Here is a 26,070-nt window from a genome sequence, read left to right as displayed (position 1 = left end):
TACTGCTACTTTGTGGATAGTACGAAGCATGTAAGGCCTGTCCTACACCCAAAACCTTCATCATCTTCTGCATCACTTCACCTGTGAAGTGAACACCCAAGTCACTTTCAATGATCTAAGGTACCCCATACCTACACACAACTTTGGCTATAATCTTCTTTACTTCTTTGGGTACGGTTTTGGCCATCCTGAACACAAGTCATCACATATCAATACATACTCATACATGCCCACCTTGGGTAGTTGAAGGTAGTCTGCAAATGTTGAAACAGATACAAAAAGCAAGACTTGTTTCTTGGGTACCTTAACCACCTTGCCCACGTTGTTCTGGACACAAATCATTTATCCTTGAGTATATCTGACTGTTACAGTGCTGAACCCTGGGCGTACCATATGCTACGTACTAAATCACACATAGCAGTTTTTGTCTGGTGCATCACTCCATGGGTTGCCTGTGCCATCGTGGAGTAGAGGGGCCTGGGAAGGCAGTTTCCCTTGGAACCGTTTTAGGCCCTTCTTATTTGTAGTCCCCCCTTTTCCATCCACCAGTCCCTTTCCTCTTTCCCCATCTGGTTCTGTAAGGTCTTAAGAACTTTCGGGAGATAGGAGGAGTTATTTCAGGGACCTGAACTGTGGCCACTTAAGGCGGTGTCTGCTTAGGTAATTTGGCAGCCATTTTTGCCGCCTGATCTGCTGTGGCTTTCCCCTTTGCCTCCTCTGCATCTGTTTACAGTGGCCTTTCAATGTTATCACCACCCCTCAAGTTAGTGACAAGAGGGCTTCCATCAGAGACCTCACTGCTTCCCCATTTTCAATGGGTTTACCTGAAGTGATCAAGGAGTCTCTGGCTTTCCGTATGGGCCCGTAATCATGGGCTATCCCAAAAGCACACCTGGAATCAGTGTAAATGTTGGTTGTTTTTCCATCTGCATATCTGCAAGCCATCTTTAGAGTCTTTTAGCTCCACTTCTTGAGCAGACATGTGTGGTAGTTCACGTTTAATCACCACTGCCCAACCTGTGTAGTACCTGCCATCCTGGCCATACCTCGATCTATCCGTAAAAGAGCACATGATCTAGATTACCTAATGACTGATTTACCAAATCCCACTATCTCTTGTGACATCATCTGCAAACCATCAGGAGCCTCTTCCTTTGAATCTGGAAGAAAAGTTTAAAGTGCCGTGCCCTAACTCTTTCCTCCCCCCTTGGTCCAGAGGCAACAGGGTGGCTGGGTCCAAAGTATTACACCTTTGGAGAGCAACATTGTCAGGCAACAAAATGGAACACTGCATCCTCAAATAACGGGCAACAAAACAATCATTTGGCTTGTACGTTCATGAGAATAGATGTAATATCACCATCACTTTGTGGTTCATAACTATCTCAGAGCTTTCATCAAGCATAGCTAGTACAACTACTACAGCTCTGATGCAGAAAGGGGCACCTCTGGCCACGGGATCAAGTCTGACTGAATAATATGCTATGGGGCGTTACCACTGACCAGCAAATGGGCAAGCGCATATTGGTTAGGGGCAAATCTAATACGGATGGTTTCTGTTGAAAGGGGAGTGTACTACTTTCCCATCCACTTCTACCCAAAGACTGGTGTCCTTGGAGAGTAAATCAGGGGAGGCCATGTTTGCTGTGCACAACTGTCTTGGCTGCTCCAGTATCAATCAAAAACGGGACTACCTCTTTATCACCCAGAGTGAGGGATATCATTGGGCCACGCTGCACCCGGACAGAGCTGACAAATCCTCCCTTCCAGACCTCACAGGAATTTTTCTGGATATGGGTAAGCGGTTAAATCACTTGTGTTCACCTTTCCTCCAGGTAACTTTGTGAGAAATCAAGGTGCCACCAATAGTGAAGTACAGTCACACGAGGTTCCAACTGCAAGGTTTTTATTATACTTACAAGATGGTTAAAAATGACATGCTGTGTATACAAATCAATTCACCCGACCTGGGTTTCGCTTTGTGAAGCTTCGTCAGGGGTATCTGCTAAACCTACCAGGAGGCGGTCTTTATATACCTGCCACTGATAGGCTTCCACACCTCTTAAAATCAACATAGCCCTTAGGGCGCAATACAAACATACAAAAATAGAAACATCCATAAAATACATCAAATACATTCTTTGAACAAATATCGCGTACAGACCTCCTTTGGGTCATCAGATTATTGGTTATAATATAAATTACAAATTACTAGCAAATCTGTACTGCTTCGGACTTATCACATAACATCAATGATAAATAAATAAATAAAAAATATATATAAATATATCAATGGTATCCGGAATACCACACCTAGTCGCATGTTTAACACAGAGACAAGAAATAACTGGACCAATTTCAAGTACAGGCATTCCTATAAATATCAAAAAGATACATACAGTATGCTCAAATAGGAAAACTAAGACACATACTGTTGGCAAACTTAACCATAGCACTCACAGGGTTAATACACCAAGTGGCCACATCAACATATCTGGACTGATTGTATCCTACTTGCACACTTCTCCTAAACGCCACTACCCACCTATTTCGGAAACACAGTATCTTATCCAATGTCAAAAAGACTTCACGGACATTCACAGACAGCCATGACGTCACCTCCCCCTTAGTTAATCGTGACCCCTGGTCAGTCATACCTGCTACCGCCCTCCTCCATGCATTGTTAACCCGGAGGCCTCACATGGTACGATCGCACCAATCGAAACACCAGTTTACAAGATAAAAGGCTGCATTACATGTGAAAGCGTAGGGGTGGTCTACATGCTGGAGTGCCCGTGTGGGCTCCAGTATGTGGGCTGCACCATGCGTAAATTGAAAGTTAGGATTCAGGAGCATGTCCAGAATATCAAAAAGGGACTTGAGACCCACAGTGTCTCGATGCATTTTAAAATCAAGCATCAGAAGGATCCAAGTGGCCTGTCTTTTGTAGGGGTGGAGTTAGTAAAACCGCACTGGCGGGGAGAAAATTCAATCGAGCGAATTAATAAGAGGGAGGTTGAGTGGATCTATATGATGGATTCCTTACAACCAAAAGGGTTGACTATAGAATTTGATTTAAAATCTTGTCTCACCTGACTGAGTTCTCTGCAATCCCCACTCTGGCGATGTACGTTTGGTGGCAGTAGTGAGGGAGTAACTGCTGCTGGTCGGAGGTTATCCTGTGGATCGCCCTGTCATTCATTCATTCCTGGATAGAGGGAGGAGGCCCCAGGAGAGGGACTCTATCATTGGTGGGGAAGGATCACATGGGGAGAGGAGTGGCTACCAATGAATGAATGGATGAGCGTTCCCACGGTGTTGAAACAACTATTGAGGGACGGCCCTATGACGTGTTAAGGGCGGTCCTGTGACATGTCAATTTGCTATTGGCTGTTAAGAGCCATGTGGTCACTGGTGTTTCGATTGGTGCGATCGTACCATGTGAGGCCTCGGGGTTAACAATGCATGGAGGAGGGCGGTAGCAGGTATGACTGACCAGGGGTCACGATTAACTAAGGGGGAGGTGACGTCATGGCTGTCTGTGAATGTCCGTGCAGTGGCGTACACACAATCCATGGGGCCCCGGTGCGAAACTGATCTATGGGGCCCCGTCGCCCCCCCCCCCAACCTGCCTCCTAGCCCCCCCCCCCCACTACCTTCCCTACCAGTGGTGTAACTATAGTGTTATGGGCCACAGTGCAAACATTTTTTCAAAGAACCGGCAGATTTTTTTACTAAGGGCTCTTTCCGTGCGGGTAATCCGCGGCGTGACTGAGTGCCAAGCCCCATTCTAGACAGCAGAGACACGGAGCAGTAACATGATTGACTGTGATCTTTTTACTACAAAATCACGGTGACAACTTTATGTCTCTGTGATTTTGTAGTAAAGAGATCACAGAGAGGCACGGAGCATTATCAGTCATGTTAATGCTCTGTGTCTCTGCTGTCCGGAACGGGGCTTGGCTCTCATTTACGCAGCGGATTCCTCGCACGGGATCCGCTTGTGTTAAAGAGCCCTAAGCCCAATGCATGGCTACACTCACCTAGTCCTAATAAAATCTGGTCCTACCTCATCCAGGGTGTCGCTGGCGTCGGCGTGATGTCCGCTGGATCCAGAACAAGGTCCCTGTGGTGAGAAAAAAAGAATAATCACATAAGGAAGGGATGGTGACTGCCCCTGTGAAATCACCAGCTGGCCTGTAAGACTGAGCCATGCCAATGTGTAGCAGGGTAATCTAGGACATTTCCCCTAAGTGCAACCACACGGTACTAATGCCCACCTTGTGGCCCCTCACAGTAGTTATGCCCACCTTTGTTCCCGTCACAGTAATTATGCCCAGATATGTGCCCCCTCATAGTAGTTATGCCAAATATGTGTCCCCTTACAGTAGTAATGCCAGATTATGGCCCCCTCACAGTATTAATGCCAGACTATGTGCCCCTCACCTAGTAACGCCAGATTATATGCCCCTTACAGTAGTAATGCCAGATTATGTGCCCCTCACAGTATTTATGCCCAGTTATGTGCCCCCTCAAAGTAAATATGCCCACATATGTGCCCCCTCAGAGTGGTTATGCCAGATTACGTGTCCTCTCACAGTAATAATGCCAGATTATGTGCCCCTTCACAGTATTTATGCCCGGTTATGTGCCCCCTCAAAGTAAATTTGCCCAGATATGTGTCCCCTCAGAGTGGTTATGCCAGATTATGTGCCCCTCACATTAGATATGCTCACATATGTGCCCCTCACATTGGTTATGCCAGATTAGGCTCCTTTCACACTAGCGTTCGTCGGTCAGCTCGTGAGCTCCGTTTGAAGGAGCTCACGAGCGGACCCGAACGCCTCCGTCCGGACCTGATGCAGTCTGAATGGAGCAGATCCGCTCAGACTGCATCAGTCTGGCGGCGTTCAGCCTCCGCTCCGCTCGCCTCCGCACGGACAGGCGGACAGCTGAACGCTGCTTGCAGCGTTCAGCTGTCCGCCTGGCCGTGCGGAGGCGAGCGGATCTGTTCAGACTTACAATGTAAGTCAATGGGAACGGATCCGCTTGAAGATGAGCCCATATGGCTCAATCTTCAAGCGGATCCGTCCCCCATTGACTTTACATTGAAAGTCTGAACGGATCCGCTCAGGCTGCTTTCACACTTAGAATTTTTTCTAAGTTATTAATGCAGACGGATCCGTACTGAACGGAGCCTCCGTCTGCATTTATATGATCGGATCCGTTCAGAACGGATCCGATCGAACGCTAGTGTGAAAGTAGCCTTACATGCCCCGTCACAGTAGTTATGCCTTTATATGTGCCCCCTCACAGTAGTTATGCCACATTAGGTGCCCCCTCAAATTAGTTATGGCAGATTAGGTGCCCCTCAGTAGAGATGCCAACTTTTGTGCCCCCTCACTCTAGTTGTTCCCATCAATCCCCCCCTCTGCCCCTCTGCCCCTCTGCCCCTTTGCCCCCCTGCCCCCAGTCTGCAGCATTAGAAAAAAAAATTCTTACATACTTACCTTCTTCCCTGATGAGAGTAGGCAGCTTGCCGGGTTTTTAGGTCTCCTCCCACAGTGACAGGCAGCAGCGCGATCTGGGGCCAGCAGGGGGAGCTCCTGAGCTCTGAAGATCAGTGAAGCAGGGAGCAGAGAGGTTTCCCTGCTTCACTATAGAAACGGAACTGCCGGCCGTGTGTGTGTGAGTGCGTGCCCCCCCTCCCTTACTTGACCCTCCGGCCCCCCCACCCCCCATATTATACATGTAATGGTGGCATGGAGCGCTCTGATGGGGCCCGAAATTGCCACTGTACTTCATGCCGGGCCCCACCAGAGCGCTCCATTACATGTGAGTACAGCGGGAGCCCTGGCAGCGGCCTGGGGGGGGTCCACAGGCGGCCGGGCCCCCTGGAGTGCCGGGCCCGGTCGCAACTGCGACCCCTGCGACCCTGGTATGTACGCCACTGTGTCCGTGAAGTCTTTTTGACATTGGATAAGATACTGTGTTTCCGAAATAGGTGGATAGTGGTGTTTAGGAGAAGTGTGCAAGTAGGATACAATCAGTCCAGATATGTTGATGTGGCCACTTGGTGTATTAGCCCTGTGAGTGCTATGGTCAAGTTTGCCAACAGTATGTGTCTTAGTTTTCCTATTTGAGCATATGTATCTTTTTGATATTTATAGGAATGCCTGTACTTGAAATTGGTCCAGTTATTTCTTGTCTCTGTGTTAAACATGCAATTAGGTGTGGTATACCATCGATATATTTTTATTTTTATTTTTTTATTTATTATTGATGTTATGTGATAAGTCCGAAGCAGTAGAGATTTGCTAGTAATTTGTAATTTATATTATAACCAATAATCTGATGACCCAAAGGAGGTCTGTACGCGATATTTGTTCAAAGAATGTATTTGATGTATTTTATGGATGTTTCTATTTTTGTATGTTTGTATTGTATTGTACGGGTGCAGCGCGGTCCATCCAAAGAAAACGTGTCTATAGATGTGAACTTTGCACACTTCACTACTGGACTCGCGACGCACTAAGAGAAAGGCAACATACCTAAGGCTTTTTGATATATTTTATATATATTTCATTTAGATCATTGGGCCAGACTGAATCTGCTAAAAATGTTTAAAAGTAGTGCCGATACTGGATTTCCTGTTTCTTAATCTTGATCTAACTTTCCCCCCTCACCTGTTTTTGTGTTCTCCTTATGACAAAAACATGGGTGTCTGTGGGGACAGACAGTGATCCGGGCATGGTCAACACAGAATACAATCCTCTCGTGTGGTGTGGTCGAGAAGTACCACACACAGCACAACACTCTCTCTTCTGGGATCTGGGTCCCACAGACTCTGCAGGCCCATCTCCCAGAACCATTATAGGGTGACAGACTTACTTTTTCCTCACTTCAATGAGGCGTTTGACCTCAGGGCTGAAGCAATGCCAAAGGAACACTACCTATGGTTGGCACCACTGAACCACCAATGCTGCTTGATGTTACTCTGCATTTTGGCTTACAGAAGTATCCACCTTTTCCTAATGCAGAATTAATAGACTGGAAAACAGGACTTCTCATCTTCCATGGGAGTGTCTAATAACTAGGGGATGGGCACAAGGGCTGTCGTTGTCTGTAACGTCCACCCCTATCCTCCTCCCTCTGCTCTAAGTCATCTAAGTCCACCCCTTTCAGTCGGATGCTGTGGTCCTCCTTCTGTCCATCAGTAGTGTCACAGCTGTCTATGAGAACACAACACTTAACATGTTGTTTACCACAACACTTAACATGTAACATGTAACTTCAAACATTGAAACAAGCAGATCTGACAAATCAGACATGAACACACAAAGGGCCCATAAGAAACTTTTCATTGGCTTCAATTTTTAAAAATGTACAGCTCAATCAACACTATTGGCACCAATAAAAACCAAAAATCTTCCAAGAAAAATAAGATAAAATTCTCAATGCGCGTATAATATGAAAACAAATATCGTACTCCATACACATTCACATTTTCATGTACTCCTTTTCACAAACAGCTCGTAACCACGCCCCTTATACATAAAATATGAATTTCATACACAGCTCTGCTAAAAACATCCATCAGTCTTCACACATATTTGACTCAACTACAACTCAAAGCCACACCCATTCACATTCCACTGAATCATTTATGTCTTCCAACCCAGCCACACAGTTTTCTTAGTTTCATCCCAAAACTTGCAGCACAGACAAACACAGCTTTCCTGGAAACAGATAGCCACACCACACCCAGAATTGCTGATGGTCTATGTCGCTGCTGTGCTGTGTTTTCCAATGTCCATGGTCTTCACTCTGTGATAATCAAATCTTAGAACAAGACAATATACATGTTATAATCATACAGTAATTTTCTTAAAAGCTGGATTCCCACATTACACTGCTTGGGAAAGAAATAATAAAATTATTAAACAATTCTTCGTCTTGTATAATGTTATTACACATATAACATCACTTATTCTGCACGATTCCCTCCCCGCTTTTTTCTTTGCCTGCTTCTCTTATCTCAGGAATGTTTCTCTGTTAAGGCAGGGAAAGTGAATCAGCCCATCACAGGACGTTCAACCGTCTTAAATATTCCTCAAACTTTTACAGATACTGCACCAGACAATACTGTGTCTTCTCACACTCTGGAAAGTAGAACTACTTCACCAGAGATATCTTTCTAACACCTTTGTGTTCTGTGGTTCACACTAGGTACAATACTTATCCATTAACTGACCATCTTTTGCTGCTCTAATCTCTAATGCTAGGGCTAGGATCTTCCCTATTTAAACACACACATATAATTAGGGTATCAAAACTTAACCAGTTTATTTCTGAACATTTAACGCAAGCGCCTTTCTGATTGCGGACACTGGGGCACTTTCTTTCTTGCTAGTGCCATCAATTAACATCCTGACACTGCTCTGTTTTCTCACTCATCACAGGAGTTCTGATGTCCACAGTCTATAAGCTCTAACTTCACAAATTCTTACAGATTTTCATCTCTGTTGCCAGCCAGGCGACCTGCTGTCCGGGGCCACACTTTCTCTGTAACATTTTTTTTCACATTTTAACTTTCAATTCTCCATTAATATCACATCCTATAATCTCTCTCTTCCCTCGCTACTAGCTAGGGGCTGTATTTTCTCCTTCTTCATAATACTGGGACAGGCCCATTTCAACAGCAGTATTTCAGAATTACGCACACAAAACAGAGGAGTAAAGAGGCACCTTTAACCCTTTCCTACACAGACAAAGGATTCACCCTCCCCTCTGGTTGGCTCAAATCTAACTATCACGTCTGACTAGTCAGCTGGGACTCCCCGCACCGTCTTCCCCTCTCCGGAGGTCAGGCGGCTCTGCACGCATCTTCCTGGGGTCAGGTCAGGTGGTGAATATCTCCGCAGTCTTCCCCCTTGGGGGTCAGGCGACTCCACGCGTCTTCCTGAGGTCAGGTCAGGTGGAGAATATCTCCGCAGTCTTCCCACTTGGGGGTCAGACGGCTCCACGTATTTTCCTGCCAGGTCATCCGGAGTTTACTTTGTCCCACACCTCGGCGCTACAGCGCCCCCTTCCAAACCAGGAGGTTACTGTCCCCTCCCTTTGTCTGTGGTCTTACTGTGCATGCTCAATTCACTCCTTGGACCATACTGACACACATAAACACACCAGAGTGATCTATCAATTCAGATTATGGTTCTATGGACCCCAGGCTTTCAGCATATTAGCCGTCTACTATACTTACAGCAGACTAAGCCAACATGAAGTGACAAACTAAATGGCAGAAAGGCGGGTAAGAGTTTTCTTACCATTCTATTAAAGCCGGCCATCTCCTCTCTGCGGTTCATCAAGTCCTGGGGCCTCTTGTGTGTCGGCTGTTGATGCTCCCTTTGCCTTGGTGCCCCACGTTGGGCGCCAATTGACAAAGCAGCTTTTAATTAAAGCCTTTAAGATACACTCTGGTGCTCCAAATCAAAGTACCCCCAGGGGTTAATATCCACGCGTGGCTGAAAGACTAGACGCTGACACATAGATGGTCAATGCAATCTCTACTTTATTACAGAAAGTAAGCGGTATATAAATCTTCAGAAAAGGGCAGTACTTTCTGAGGCCCAGGCATTATTTCATTGGCTCAAAAGGAAGAAGAGATAAGAGAAGAAAAGATAACACTCTAGCATCTGCACACTGTGCACTACTTTGGAATGTGAACTAATGTAAACATCTGGTTATCGCCGCCATGTTGTAATGGCGTCTATCCTAACAATAATACTGCACACGTCATATATGACACTTCAAAGAGGTGTTCTTCTATAGGCAGTGAGTAATATGTGTGTATCATTTTCATACAGCTAAAGGATTGGCTTAGCATCTTCTTCAAAGCATCTGTGGGGAGATAGAAGACAAACAATGCCCACAGCACAGTTCTCTGCCCCCCCCCGCCTTCTTCTGTCCAGCAAGGTTCATGCCACTGTGGACAACTGAAGCAGCTTCTACAAAGGGACTGCAGCTAATATCAGCACGCAATCTAATACACAAAACTTTTGTATAACTGAAGCAGCTATAATGGGCAGGGACACTACATATGATTCATGGCCCACTGAGTCAAAGTTTTTTCCGGAAGCAGTGAGGCAGCACCACGGCAACTAGGCCAGGTCCTTTTGACCCCTGCACAATTGTGTCAGCCTGGCTCCCCCACCAGGCACTTATCTGCCACCTCCTCTATGGACATGTTCCTGTCTCCAACAGCAGCAGGGCAGAGAGTTGCTCGCACTACCCCTCCTTCCTATCTCATGTGTCAGGTCAAGCATTGCCACACTTTGTTAGAGTTGATCGACCTGGGAGAGAGTAGGCACACCAGCGAGCAGTTGCTCAAGTACATCAAGCAGCAAAACTCCTGCTGGCTGTTACTCCACTTACTCCATATGGGCAAGGTGGTCAACTACAATGGGAGCAACATCGTGACTGCCCTGAATCTGGGAGAAATAACACATGCTCCCTGCATGATACATGTCATCAACCTAGTGGTGCAGTGCTTTCTAAACATGTAAACTGGCTTGTGCAAGGTGCTGGCAAAGTCCAGGAGGCTGTCCAAGCACTTCAACCACACTTATGTGGCGAAGAACGCTCTCCTGGACCTGCAGCAACAGAACGGCCTGCCACTACACCTCTTAAAGAAGACCTTTCACCTGGCAAAATATTGTGAACTAAGTGTCATGATCTGTACAGCGGTGCCCAGGGATCTTACTGCACTTACTATTATCCCTGGGCGCCGCTTCGTTCTCCTGCTATGCACTCCGGTATATTCGGTCACTTGGTTATAGTAGGCAGAGACTTAGGGGACTTGGTTATAGTAGGAGGAGACTGCCCTTGTTCTCCTGGGCGTCTCCTTTCCCAGGCTGTAGCGCTGGCCAATCCCAGCGCAGAGCTCACAGCCTGGGAGAAAAAAACCTCCCAGGCTGTGAGCTCTGCACTGCGATTGGCCAGCGCTACAACCTGGGAGAAGGAGATGCCCAGGATAACAAGGGCAGTCTCCTCCTACTATAACCAAGCGACCGAATATACCGGAGGGCATAGCAGGAGAACGGAGCGGCGCCCAGGAATAATAGTAAGTGCAGTGAGATCCCTGGGCACCGCTGTACAGATCATGACACTTAGTTCACAATATTTTGCCAGATGAAAGGTCCTCTTTAAATCACTACATGCCAACTCGCTAGAATTTAACATTGCACATGCTCGAGCATCAGTACGAGCAACAGAAAGCCGTGAACAATTTTTTTGTCATGCAGCAGACAGCCTCAGCAGAAGTAAGCATGTGTTGCTTCCAGGTCAGGCTGTGGTAGCTTATCAAAGATGCCTGTCGGGTCCTCAAGCCCTTTGAAGAGACCACAAAGTTTGTCAGCAGCAACAATTGTGTCATGCACAACGTCATCCCTCTCATATTTATCTTAGAACAGACACAGATTCTCATGCAGCAGGGGACCACAGCGGAAGAATAACAGCTGACACATCTTGCTGTCCGCCCTATAGCTGTTGGAGACAAACAAAGGGAATCTGCCATGGAGGAGGAGAATGATCAAAATGAGGAGCAAGAGGACAATGATGAGGATTGCACCAGACAACACAACCAAATGTCTCAGTGAGAGGCAGAGGTGGAAATAACTAGCTCCTTGGGTACACTGGCCAGAATGGTGATTTGTATGCTCTCTTGCTTATGTAGTTGATTACTGGATAGTAGTGTTGATCAAGCATGCTTGGCACATGGCGGTATTCGGCTGAATGCCGCATGTGTTCGAGCGCAATGCTCGAGTCTCCTCCTCACACGTTTCTTGACTGCTACGCGGCCAATAAATGTGCTGGCAAGTGCTGCCCTCACTGTAATGCAGTAGCCATGTTGGTTGCTGGCATTACAGTGATTGGCTGGCAGCAACGCGTCATCGGGTGCTATATAGCACCCGATGGCGTGTATTCGGCTCAGTCTTAGTCAGGGAGAGCTGTGCTGAGGAAGGGACAGACAGTGTAGGGAGTGATATAGGAATATCAGAGACCAAAAAGTCCTTTTAAGGACTATTGTATGTGGCAGCAGCAATATATATTTTTAGCACGACCTGCGCTAAATTGCTAAAACTTTACTGACCCAAAAGTCCTTTTAAGGACTATTGTGTGTGGCATCAGCAATATCTATTTTAGCGCAAACTGCGCAAAATAGCTAAAACTTTACTGACCTAAAAGTCCTTTTAAGGACTATTGTGTGTTGCAGCAAAATCTATTTTTAGCGCATCCTGCGCTAAATAGCGTGCAATAGTAAGGCCGCTACAGACAGCGACATTAGCTGCACCACATCTCCAGTGTAAAATGTGCACATGCAAAAAATGTCTGTGACATCCAGTGTACTTTTTCCTTAGATGGTGTCCGCTGCGGACAGTGACATTAGTTGCACCACATCTCAAGTGTAAAGTGTGCACATGCAAAAAATATCTGTGACATCCAGTGTACTTTTTCCGTAGATTCAAATTACTTCCAGTATAACATTTGCCCATACTAAATATCAGTGACATTAATTCAGTGTAATTTTTTATTAGCCAGTGGTGAGAGCGACATTACCAGCGCGAAATCCCCTGTATAACGTGTGTGCATCCTAAATATCAGTGACATTCATTCAATGTAAGTTTTTATTAGGCGGTGGTGGCAGCAACATTACTTGCGCTATACCTCCTGTATAACATGTGCGCATCCAAAATATCAGTGACATTCATTCAGTGAAATTTTTTATTAGGCGATGGTGGCAGCGACATTACTTGTGCTATACCTCCTATATAATGTGTGCGCATCCTAAATATCAGTGACATTCATTCGGTGTAATTTTTCATTAGGTGGTGGTGGCAACGACATTACTTGTGCTATACCTCCTGTATAATGTGTACGCATCCTAAATATCAGTGATATTCATTCAGTTACATTTTTTATTAGGTGGTGGTGGCAGCGACATTACAAGCGCTTTTGGCCAGTGACGCTACATTTCCCTGACGGAACACTGGGTGAACGTTGTGGAGGCCGGGAGCGAGTTGGACCCTGGGATGGCACAGTGCTACTGATGCTTATGATTGCGGGCCCTAATTCCATCAGGGTTTCCGCCGCCACCTACGTTAGTGGCTGCAACCTCCCCTTCTTCTCCTCCGCCCCCTCCTTCAGTTCCACCTCTGAATTGTCATCTTGCAGCAACAGTCAGCCATCGGTCAGTAGCTGGAAGCAGTGTAGCACTGCAGTGGGAAGGCGGCAACAGGCCGTGCTTAAACTTATTTGTTTAGGTGACAAACAGCACACCGCCGTAAAGCTGTGGCAGGGGATACATTTTTTAAATAGTCAGCTCTGCAGCATGCCCTCATTCACAACATTTTTTAAATGCTCAGCTCAGTAGCAGGAACTCACCCACAACATTTTTTACATGGTCAGCTCGGCAGCAGGCCTTCGCCCACAACATTTTTTAGATGGTTAGCTCGACAGCAGGCCCTCGTCCACACAATTTTTAAAATGGTCAGCTCGGCAGCAGGCCCTCGCATATAATGTTTTACAGGGTCAGCTCACCTGCAGGCCCTCGCATATAATGTTTAATATGGTCATCTCACCTGCAGGCCCTCGCATATAATGTTTTAAAGGGTCAACTCACCTGCAGGCCCTCGCATATAATATTTTAGAGGGTCAGCTTGGCAGCAGACCCTCACCTACAATCTTTTACAGGTCAGCTCACCTGCAGGCCCTCACCTACAATATTTTACAGGGTCAGTTCACCTGCAGGCTCTCACCTACAATCTTTTACAGGGTCAGCTCACCTGCAGGCCCTCTCATATTATGTTTTAGAGGGTCAGCTCACCTGCAGGCCCTTACCTACAATCTTTTACAGGGTCATCTCACCTGCAGGCCCTCGCATATAATGTTTTACAGGGTCAGCTCACCTGCAGGCCCTCGCATATAATGTTTTACATGGTCATCTCACCTGCAGGCCTTCGCATATAATGTTTCACAGGGTCAGCTCACCTACAGGCCCTCGCATATAATATTTTAGAGGGTCAGCTCTGCAGCAGGCCCTCACCTACAATCTTTTACAGGGTCAGCTGACCTGCAGGCCCACACATATAATGTTTTAGAGGGTCAGCTCACCTGCAGGCCCTTACCTACAATCTTTTACAGGGTCAGCTCACCTGCAGGCACTCACATATAATGTTTTACAGGGTCACCTCACCTGCAGGCCATCGAATAAAATGTTTTACAGGGTCAGCCCAGCAGCAGGTCCTCACCTACAATATTTTACAGGGTCAGCTCAACTGCAGGCCCTCACCTACAACCTTTTAGAGGGTCAGCTCACCAGCAGGCGCTCACCTACAATTTTTAAGAGAGTCAGATCTGCAGCAGGCCCTCGCCCATAATGTTTTCGATGGTCAGATCACCAGCAGGCACTCGCCCATAATTTTTTCAATGGTCAGCTCAGCAGCAGGCCGTCAACCATAATTTTTTCGATAGTCAGCTCAGCAGCAGGCCCTCAACTATAATGTTTTAGAGGGTCAGCTCAGCAGCAGGCCCTCAAACATAATTTTTTGGATGGTCACCTCAGCAGCCTACCCTCGCCCCTAATGTTTTAGATGGTCAGATCAGCAGGACCTTGCTTCTAATGTTTTTGAGGGTCACCAGCAGGCAATCAATCATAATTTTTATGTGTGTTTGACGCCCTCCTTTATGTGTAACACAGGGTGTATTGGAGTGCCGGTTCCTTGTAATTTTTGGCAGCCCTTTCACTTAGTGCATAGGCTTTATGAGTGTAGGAGTCCCACTACCTGAACAATTGTACCACAATGTGAATGAGGCAGTCCTTTATGTGATCTACAGCTTGTATCGGAGTGCTTCTTCCTTATAATTTTTGGCAGCACTTGCACTTTACATACAAGTAAATATACAGGAAAGAATGTTTCCTAACAATGTTTTCACTAAAATCTATTTTATCTTCAGTTTTGGGCATATTATTGTCAGTCTGTAAAAGTCGCCTACTACTCGGATGACATCATTCCCAGCAGCAACCTGGGAGTCCAAGATGCATCCAGACATCCTCCCCAGGCTGTTCCAGAACCATTTCAGTGGTGTTTCCATCAATTTCTGACCTTTTCCTATGAACCAGACACCCTCCCCTCTTCAGAGCAGGTTCTCCCATTGACTTCCATTGTGCTCGGGTGCTCGGTAGAGAACCCGAGCACTCCGAGGTGTTCAGCCCAAGCACCTGAGCACTTTGGTGCTCAATCAACACTACTGGATAGTCGTGCTTTTAGACCCTACCTACCAGATCAAAATGGGGGAATGTTTTCCTCTTGCAGAAAGAAGGACAAATTACTGTACGTTACTTTTAGGAAATACTGTATGTGTAGCTTGCTGCAGCTTACAGCAAGCAGCCGCCTGCCGCCAGTGTGTCTGAAAAGGAGGCTCCTTTTCACCCCTCTGCAGAGTCACCCCCCTTCCGTCGCCATGAGCAGCAGAAGCCGCAGCAGCCATTTCAGTCTCCTTAACATGATGAAACAGTTTTTCCATGTGCCGCGCCAGGCAGAGGCCAATCAGCAAGCCAACAGCTCCTGCCTAAATGGCCAGGTTCAGGCCTACCTAAACTTTATCCAGTTTGTGGTGCATACCCTGTTCCCTGACCTCATGGATTTCTAGGCAGGCAGACTGGAATAGTGGCTCAAACTGGCACAGCACACTCTTTCTTCTTTCTTGCCCAGCCTCCAGTGTCATCTTGGAGATTGTTTTCAGTGCCACGGGGGGCGCGGTGACACCCAAACAAACCAAGTTGTCCTCTGCCAGTGTCGCTACTGTCATCATGCTAATGCTTCGACCTGCCTACCATCACGTTCTGCAGTACTGCTGCTGCCGCCTCCATCATACCGCTAATACAACCTGTCTACTATCTAATTCTGTACAGCTGCTGCTGCCGCCTGAATCATGCCAATGCTGTCTGTCTGCCTACCATCATGTTCTGTACGGCTGCTGCAGCTGCCTCCATCATGCCACTAATATGACCTGCCTACCATCATGATCTGGATGGCTGCTGCTGCCACTTCCATCATGCCACCAACGACATCATGCCACTGCTGTGACCTGCAGACCATCATCTTCAGTAAAGCTGCTGCTGCCTCCATCATGCTGTTGCCTTTCTGCCAACATGTGCCATATGGGTGCTGCTGCAGCCACCGCTGCCTCAGCTGCTCCTTACTGTTAAACCCTACTGCCACCACCATTAACGCAAAGCATCTGCCAACACTATCACTACTACTACTACTATTGCTACTACTACCCATAGGCAGCCTTGTATGTTCCATGCTATACTGATTCTGCTGATGCTACTATTGCAGGCGCATTCCAATTTATCCTTACTGTACCCTTTACACATCCACATTACACTGCTGCTGCTCCCAATTAAAAGAGAGACTTTTTATTTGGCTCATTCACAAGCAGACAATTTTTTTTTTCTGACAATAAACACATGTGCATGTCATATGGGCAGGTATTCTGGCCCTGTCAAGGGATAACTTTTGGACGCTTAGTCCCCCAAACAACTTTTTTAATATTATGTTTTTACCATACCATGTGTGTATAAACATCATCTGCCCCTAATAAGGAACAATTTAGGAAGCTTTGGAACATGAAAAAAGCATAACATGTGCCAGTGCTGTGTGTTTTTAAACACAATGCATATTAACGTCATCAAACAAGCGTTGTACCCACAGTTGTGTATCTCAGTCTCACTCAGACATCATTTACTATTGCTGTCATTGCATTCCAGAACTTGGAGAGGGGAAAAAAATCATAAAAAAAAATAAAAGAGATATTAAGTTTTACTACAAATTCTGATTCCTAGGAGGCTAGAGGGGGATATACAGTATATACGAACTTTCAGGGGAACTGGAGCAACTTTGGTTCAGCTTGAAATTATTTGGGTCTGAACCAAACTTTTCAAAAATTTGGTGAAACGAACCCAAAACAAATCTCAACTGGTTCACTCATCTCTATATGGAAGGTATCTGTATTTTGTGGATCCATTATTTGCAGACTGTAATACAGACACTACTGTGTGCATGAGACCTAATATAAATTCTGTTACCAAGGTTAATATGAATCCGCTCATAGGCTATGTTTTGTAACATGTACACTTTGGGAGTATTATTGTATGTATTGAACTCGAAAAGCACAGTAATAAATAACTTACCTACTACATGGTCTGTTTCGAATCTGTCTAGGTATGAGTGGCCATGCTAAAAAACGGATACTTATCTGGAATGCTGCATCCGGAGGGCTTCCAACAAATGAAACAACATTTGCCAAAATCTTAAAGGACCAAGGCTATGCTACAGGGATTATTGGTGAGCATTAGCTGATTTTGTATTTATAGATCCAGATCAAAGTCAAAATTTAAAATAAGCTGTCTGTAGATTTTGTTGCCTATTCTGGCTGTCTACATTTCGTAGCATTGTATTTTGCTATGTTAATCAATGACATATAAATCCCCTCCCAGCACGTTTTATTATTATTATTATTATTATTATTATTATTATTATTATTGGTATCATTTTTATCACCTTTTATTTTATTTTATTTTATTTAGGGAGGTAAGGTGGCATGTTTTTTTTTTTATTAACCATACTTATGATTCAGGATAAATAGCTTAATATTTTAATAGTTTGGACTTTAATAGACTCAGCAATACCACTTGTGTTTATTATTTTTTACATAAGAAATGAGAAAGGGTGTTCTCCATTATGGGACCTGAACATGCAATCACTGGATCGCTTTCACAATACACTCCAATACATCTGGAAACGGCATTGCTTGCTATGCTATGTTATTTGTGTTGTTTGTGCCAATCACTGCTATGGGAGTTACAGAAAATGCAGAGTGTTGGCTGCTCAGCCATGTCCTTAAAGGAGTTGGCCCATGTCAGACTTTGATGGTACCGTATATCTCTAGGATATGCCATTAGAGACATATAGGAGCAGGTCCCAGAGGTGGGACGCTCACTTATGATCAGAAGGGGAAATCCCAAAGTAAAGAAGAGCACACCACAAGTGATCTCCATTCACTGGTAATAATGCTTTGAAAATAATTGAGCAAGTGAGCTTGGGTATTTTCAGAAGCAAATGGCATATGGAGAGCGCACCACACGTGCACAGCCATCTTTCCATTATCCATTAACTTCTATGGTACTACCAGAAATATCAAAGTCAGCGCTTGGCTATTTTTGGAACTTCCATAGTAATGAAAGGAGGAAGGCCTGTTGTGCACCTGTCTCACATTGATGGCATATCCTAGCGATATGCCATCAGTGTTTGAGATGAGTCAAACCCTTTAACTCCCCCTACAGCACTCACTGTGGTTATTCCCAACTTATGAAAGATGGAGGTTGGATAGCCCTTTAAAGATGGCAGACTTGGAGGCCTTCACTAGGCCCCTAGCTGCCATGACAAACAATTGGCACTCCACCATCCTATCCCAAGGAATACAATAGGATGACAGAGGAATAACCTCACTTTGTCAAACTGCTAAGATACTGCATTTGCTATTAACTGCCACATCTAAATGGCAGTTCAGTTCAGACAGGATCAGATTTATCTCCAATTTGAGATATTGCAAACTGGTGCCAGTTGTATAACACAGCCAGCACCCACCAAGAATAGAGGTGGTTCAGTTCCTGAGCATGTTCCATATAGTCCCCTGTTATGGCTTCTTTCAGAAACTACTCACTACTTGTAGCTCTTTCATCTGACATTTTCGTATTTTTTTTTTTTCATCTAGTTGGTCAGAAGAAAATCGGTACAGTTGATAAAAATGCTGAGGTTATTCCATTTATACTGACCCTGCACCACATGATGTCTAGGGAGGAAACACCTACCTTGAGTAATGAAGCTTTATTCTACCAAAACATCATATGGCACGGAGTCCGTGTAAATGGAATGGCCTCAGTATTTCTACCCACTGTACCGATTAGCTTCTGAACCAATTAATTAAATAAATGGAAATAAATGGACAATTCCGATAAAAGAACTACTGTAGTCTTGAACCAGGGTGCCAGCCTTCAAAAGAGAAAGAGGGACAGCTATCAGCTATCTCAGGCCTTTCCTCAGCATCAAACCCTTCTTCTGCCCAGGAGGAGACTGGAGAAGCCAGCCCTATGCCTCACCTGCATTGTTTTGCACCTGAAACCCTCCAGTAAAGAAGCACCCTGGTTTACTGCAGACCCTGACTCTCTGGACTTATTTCCCATTGGGGTGCAACATGCCTTACTATCCCTTCCGGAGAGCAGCTAGAAGTGGTGACACCTCAACAGTCTCTGTGGGACCCTGCATTGCGTTGGGGCCACCCCAAACCCAGCCACTGCACTACAAGTAGTGAGTATTTTGTGAAAGAAGTTGTGAAAAAGCCCATGAGTAAAACCAGCACTCATCTGTAAGTAATTTACCATTAATATGCAAATGTCTGTTTTTATGTTAAACAGGTAAATGGCATCTTGGGGTAAACTGCAAATCAAGGGATGATTTTTGCCACCATCCGTTAAACCATGGCTTTGATTATTTTTATGGTTCTATTTTTTCACTCATAAATGACTGTGAAGCCTCAAGGCCAAGTGAGTTGGCCATAGAACAAAGGAATGTATGGTTAAATGCACAGATATTCCTCATCACAATGCTAACACTTATAGCTGTCAAGAAATGGAAATTAATCAATATTCCCTGGAAAATTATTGTGATCTGTGCCCTGTCAGGCACATTGTACTTCACGTATTGGTATATTGCCTTTGCATTTATACCATATTGGAACTGTATATTAATGAAGAACTTTGAAATTGTTGAACAGCCGATGGAAATGGAAACAAAAGCTGGACAAATAGTTAAGGAGGCCAAGGCGTTTATTAACAGGTAAAACATACATTGCACTTTACCTGTTCACATAGCCATAGGAGGGCTTGTTTTTGCAGGACAAGTTTCATTAACCCACCCCCCTGCCAGATTCTGCACTCCCTAGTGCTCAGGGCGAAGACTTATAAAGTGCTCTCTCTGAGTGACAGCACTACAGTTTTTTCATATTCTCAGTACTAATGAGGAAACTCCACAATATATATATTTGTACTGCACTCCCCAGCCCCTACCTAGTGCTTTCAGCAATTTAGCAAGGTCAAAACTGCTGACAGCTCTCATTTTAGTACTGGAAAGCCCCTTTAACCCTATTCAGTTCCCCTATATCATTTTGCAGTGCACAAACCTGTATAAAAAATTTCCAGAAAAATAAATGTATAGATATTTTGTGGCCAATGGCAATTTTATTATAAATATATATCCGTCCCAATTATTGAATGGATCAAAACCAATAAAATTGGTATAATTAGTGATGATCCGAGCTCGCAGGGCCGTCTTTACCAAGGGGCAAAAGGGGTAGCTGCCCTGGGCCCAGTTGCTCCTGGGGGGCCCAAGGCAGCTGCCTCTTGAGCCCTGCTGTCGGCTACACAGGCATCATGATCGTACTGTGTTAATGATCTTAATTCTAGGACCTTAATGAGTTTTGCTCTAGGACCTTAATGACATCATTACCATGTGACCAGTAACCTAGCAATTACTGGTCACATGGCTATGAGGTCATCACAGGTCCTACTGAGTGTTCCAGAAGTTAACTGTGGAGCTTTTTTGTGTAAAGATTACATCAGAAAAAGATGACGGGGCTGTTATGTTAATATACTGTAAACTACTGTATAGTGGGGTGCTGTATACTGTGTGGTGGGCTGTATACTGTGTGGTTGGCTGTATACTGTGTGGTGGGCTATATATTGTGTAATGGGCTGTATATTGTGTGGTGGGCTGTATACTGTGGGGGGGGGGGTGGCATGTATACTGTGTGGGGGCCTGTATACTGAGTGGTGGGCTGTATACTGTGTGGTGGTCTGTATACTGTGGGGGGCCTGTATAGTGGGGGGGGGAGTGCTATACTGCTGTACTGTATAGTGTGGGGGGCTGTATAGTGTGGAGTGCTATACTGCTGTACTGTATAGTGTGGGGGCTGTATCGTGTATAGTTTGGGGTGCTGTATACAGTGAGGTGTTGTATACCATGAGGTGCTGTATACTGTGGGCTGCTATACTGCTCTACTATATACTGTGGGGTACTGTATAGTGTGGGGTGCTAAACTGCATACTGTGTGGTGCTGTATACTATAGGGTGCTATACTGCATACTGTGGGGTGCTGGGGTGCACTGTAACACTAGGGTGAGACGAGCCCTGGTCTCCTTCCTGCAGAGCGGTGCCCACTTCCAGCCCAGAACACTGATCCTGAGCCGCTGGAGTCTTCAGAACTGGAAGTATTTACAGTCATTCACTGGACTCTACCAGATGTGTGGATTTTTTGTGTGTGTGTTGTGGTGGAGGGTGTGATTGCATGCAAAGGTGTGGGAAGGCGGGATCCAGGGGGCCCAAGTAAATTTTTGCCCAGGGTCCAATCAATATTAAAGACGGCCCTGCGAACTCGGCATCGGTTCTGAGGTACCAATCGGAACTGAAGCCGAGTCCGGATCCAAGTTTTAAAATGTATTTTTTCTGTTTAAAAAACAAATACCGAAGTTATTCACCGAAGTCTCGCAAGACTTTGGGAATAACTGACTTTGCCTCGTCGGAGACCAATCATTTTAGTGCTGTTCTCCGTTTAGCTTTAAACCAAAGTTTTGAGCGAAGTGACATTGGATCTAGGATTCAAAGCTCGCTTCTCACATCCCTAGGTATATATAATCTCTGTACTTTGCATCCCTGTAAATTATGTAAAAGCTATACAGTATATATTTTTCCCACCAAATTACCAGCCACTGTGTCACTAGGGCCCAGCGATGCGCACTTGCTAGGCAGCATCGCCAGCACCATTCCCAAAATGAGGAGCAAGGACGTGAGCTGCATCCTCGTTCCCATGACAACGGTGGAGCAGGGAGGACCCGGCCACGCACACCTCCTCAGCATGGCCGGCGTCCTCTGTTCCACAGGAGGCAGAGAAACTGAGTGCCGAGGTTGATGACTCTGTGCTCAGCTACAATAGACCTGGAGGGACAGGTCACGTGGCGCTGGCCACGTCATGTGACTCTATTACCTCCGGTATTTAACAGGCAGCCTGCTGGCCACAGGTTGCCTGTTATTGGGTCTGTATTACCTACCTGCTACGTTTGTGTTATCTGCATCTTCTGACCTCGGTTTTCGTTCCTGACCTCGCTCCTGTTTATCCCCTGGATTTTGACTTGACCTCCTAGCTATTTGACCTCAGTGTGTTGTTTGACTATCCTATTGTTTATTGCTTGTGTACTGATGTCCTCCCCTGGTATTGACCTCGGTTTGCTTCACCTTACATAGTAACATAGTACATAAGGCCGAAAAAAAGACATTTGTCCATCCAGTTCGGCCTGTCATCCTGCAAGTTGATCCAGAGGAAGGCAAAAAAACCCTGTGAGGTAGAAGCCAATTTTCCTCACTTTAGGGGAATAAAAATTCCTTCCCGACTCCAATCAGGCAATCAGAATAACTCCCTGGATCAACGACCCCTCTCTAGTAGCTATAGCCTGTAATATTATTACGCTCCAGAAATACATCCAGGCCCCTCTTGAATTCCTTTATTGTACTCACCTTTACCACCTCCTCAGGCAGAGAGTTCCATAGTCTCACTGCTCTTACTGTAAAGAATCCTCTTCTATGTTTGTGTACAAACCTTCTTTCCTCCAGACGCAGAGGATGTCCCCTCGTCACAGTCACAGTCCTGGGAATGAATAGATGATGGGATAGATCTCTGTACTGTCCCCTGATATATTTATACATATTAATTAGATCTCCTCTCAGTCGTCTTTTTTCTAAAGTGAATAACCCTAATTTTGATAATCTTTCAGGGTACTGTAGTTGCCCCATTCCAGTTCTTACTTTAGTTGCCCTCCTCTGCACCCTCTCCAGCTCTGCTATGTCTGCCTTGTTTACAGGAGCCCAGAACTGTACACAGTACTCCATGTGTGGTCTGACTAGCGATTTGTAAAGTGGTAGGACTATGTTCTGATCACGGGCATCTATGCCCCTTTTGATGCAACTAGAGTTGAGCGAACACCTGGATGTTCGGGTTCGAGAAGTTCGGCCGAACTTCCCGAAAATGTTCGGGTTCGGGATCCGAACCCGATCCGAACTTCGTCCCGAACCCGAACCCCATTGAAGTCAATGGGGACCCGAACTTTTCGGCACTAAAAAGGCTGTAAAACAGCCCAGGAAAGGGCTAGAGGGCTGCAAAAGGCAGCAACATGTAGGTAAATCCCCTGCAAACAAATGTGGATAGGGAAATGAATTAAAATAAAAATTCAATAAATACAAATTAACCAAAATCAATTGGAGAGAGGTCCCATAGCAGAGAATCTGGCTTCCCGTCACCCACCACTGGAACAGTCCATTCTCAGATATTTAGGCCCCGGAACCCAGGCAGAGGAGAGAGGTCCCGTAACAGAGAATCTGGCTTCATGTCAGCAGAGAATTAGTCTGCATGTCATAGCAGAGAATGAGGCTTCACGTCAGCCACCACTGCAACAGTCCATTGGCATATATTTAGGCCCAGCACCCAGGCAGAGGAGAGAGGTCCCGTAACAGACAATCTGGCTTCATGTCAGCAGAGAATCAGTCTTCATGTCATAGCAGAGAATCAGGCTTCACGTCACCCACCACTGTAAGAGTCCATTTTCATAAATTTAGGCCCAGCACCCAGGCAGAGGAGAGAGGTCCCGTAACAGAGGATCTGGCTTCATGTCAGCAGAGAATCAGTCTGCATGTCATAGCAGAGAATCAGGCTTCACGTCACCCAACATTGGAACAGTCCATTGGCATATATTTAGGCCCCGGCACCCAGACAGAGGAGAGGTTTATTCAACTTTGGGTAGCCTCGCAATATAATGGTAAAATGAAAATAAAAATAGGATTGAATGAGGAAGTGCCCTGGAGTCCAATAATATATGGTTAAGGGGAGGTAGTTAATGTCTAATCTGGACAAGGGACGGACAGATCCTGTGGGATCCATGCCTGGTTCATTTTTATGAACGTCAGCTTGTCCACATTGGCTGTAGAATAGCGGCTGCGTTGGTCTGTAATGACGCCCCCTGCCGTGCTGAATACACGTTCAGACAAAACGCTGGCCGCCGGGCAGGCCAGCACCTCCAAGGCATAAAAGGCTAGCTCTGACCACGTGGACAATTTAGAGACCCAGAAGTTGAATGGGGCCGAACCATCAGTCAGTACGTGGAGGGGTGTGCACATGTACTGTTCCACCATGTTAGTGAAATGTTGCCTCCTGCTAACACGTTGCGTATCAGGTGGTGGTGCAGTTAGCTGTGGCGTGTTGACAAAAGTTTTCCACATCTCTGCCATGCTAACCCTGCCCTCAGAGGAGCTGGCATTGACACAGCTGCCTTGGCGACCTCTTGCTCCTCCTCTGCCTTGGCCTTGGGCTTCCACTTGTTCCCCTGTGACATTTGGGAATGCTCTCAGTAGCGCGTCTACCAACGTGCGCTTGTACTCGCGCATCTTCCTATCACGCTCCAGTGCAGGAAGTAAGGTGGGCACATTGTCTTTGTAGCGTGGATCCAGCAGGGTGGCAACCCAGTAGTCCGCACAGGTTAAAATGTGGGCAACTCTGCTGTCGTTGCGCAGGCACTGCAGCATGTAGTCGCTCATGTGTGCCAGGCTGCCCAGGGGTAAGGACAAGCTGTCCTCTGTGGGAGGCGTATCGTCATCGTCCTGCCTTTCCCCCCAGCCACGCACCAGTGATGGACCCGAGCTGCGTTGGGTGCCACCCCGCTGTGACCATGCTTCATCCTCATCCTCCTCCTCCTCATCCTCGTCCTCCTCGTCCTCCAGTAGTGGGCCCTGGCTGGCCACATTTGTACCTGGCCTCTGCTGTTGCCAAAAACCTCCCTCTGAGTCACTTCGAAGAGACTGGCCTGAAAGTGCTAAAAATGACCCCTCTTCCTCCTCCTCCTCCTCCTCCTCCTCCTCCTGGGCCACCTCCTCTTCCATCATCGCCCTAAGTGTTTTCTCAAGGAGACATAGAAGTGGTATTGTAACGCTGATAACGGCGTCATCGCCACTGGCCATGTTGGTGGAGTACTCGAAACAGCGCAACAGGGCACACAGGTCTCGCATGGAGGCCCAGTCATTGGTGGTGAAGTGGTGCTGTTCTGTAGTGCGACTGACCCGTGCGTGCTGCAGCTGAAACTCCACTATGGCCTGCTGCTGCTCGCACAGTCTGTCCAGCATGTGCAAGGTGGAGTTCCACCTGGTGGGCACGTCGCATATGAGGCGGTGAGCGGGAAGGCCGAAGTTACGCTGTAGCGCAGACAGGCGAGCAGCAGCAGGATGTGAACGCTGGAAGCGCGAACAGACGGCCCGCACTTTATGCAGCTGCTCTGACATGTCGGGGTAGTTGTGTATGAACTTCTGCACCACCAAATTCAGCACATGCGCCAAGCAAGGGATGTGCGTCAAATTGGCTAGTCCCAGAGCTGCAACGAGATTTCGCCCATTATCACACACCACCAGGCCGGGCTTGAGGCTCACCGGCAGCAACCACTCGTCGGTCTGTTGTTCTATACCCCGCCACAACTCCTGTGCGGTGTGGGGCCTGTCCCCCAAACATATGAGTTTCAGAATGGCCTGCTGACGTTTACCCCGGGCTGTGCTGAAGTTGGTGGTGAAGGTGTGTGGCTGACTGGATGAGCAGGTGGAAGAAGAGGAGGAGGAAGCCGAGAAGGAGGAGGTGGCAACAGAAGGCAAAGAATGTTGCCCTGCGATCCTTGGCGGCGGAAGGACGTGCGCCAAACAGCTCTCCGCCTGGGGCCCAGCTGCCACTACATTTACCCAGTGTGCAGTTAGGGAGATATAGCGTCCCTGGCCGTGCTTACTGGTACACGTATCTGTGGTTAGGTGGACCTTGCTACAGATGGCGTTGCGCAGTGCACACTTGATTTTATCGGATACTTGGTTG

General features: G+C 46.4%; 1 protein-coding gene across 1 annotated transcript in view; it reads left to right on the top strand.

The window, feature by feature from the left end:
* The window catches only part of LOC122930555 (arylsulfatase H-like), a 466,223-nt gene that overhangs the window by 123,105 nt on the left and 317,048 nt on the right, over positions 1-26,070 (top strand). Inside the window, exons 5-6 of the mRNA XM_044284039.1 lie at positions 17,289-17,411; positions 19,541-19,961. Of these exons, the coding sequence (XP_044139974.1) occupies positions 17,289-17,411; positions 19,541-19,961 (544 nt within the window). The remainder of the gene's footprint in view (positions 1-17,288; positions 17,412-19,540; positions 19,962-26,070) is intronic.

This window comes from Bufo gargarizans, chromosome 3 (genome assembly GCF_014858855.1).
Source record: "Bufo gargarizans isolate SCDJY-AF-19 chromosome 3, ASM1485885v1, whole genome shotgun sequence".
Taxonomy (NCBI): Eukaryota; Metazoa; Chordata; class Amphibia; order Anura; family Bufonidae; genus Bufo; species Bufo gargarizans.
Note: the sequence above shows the minus strand (reverse complement) of the source record. Positions and strands in the feature narration are given on the sequence as shown.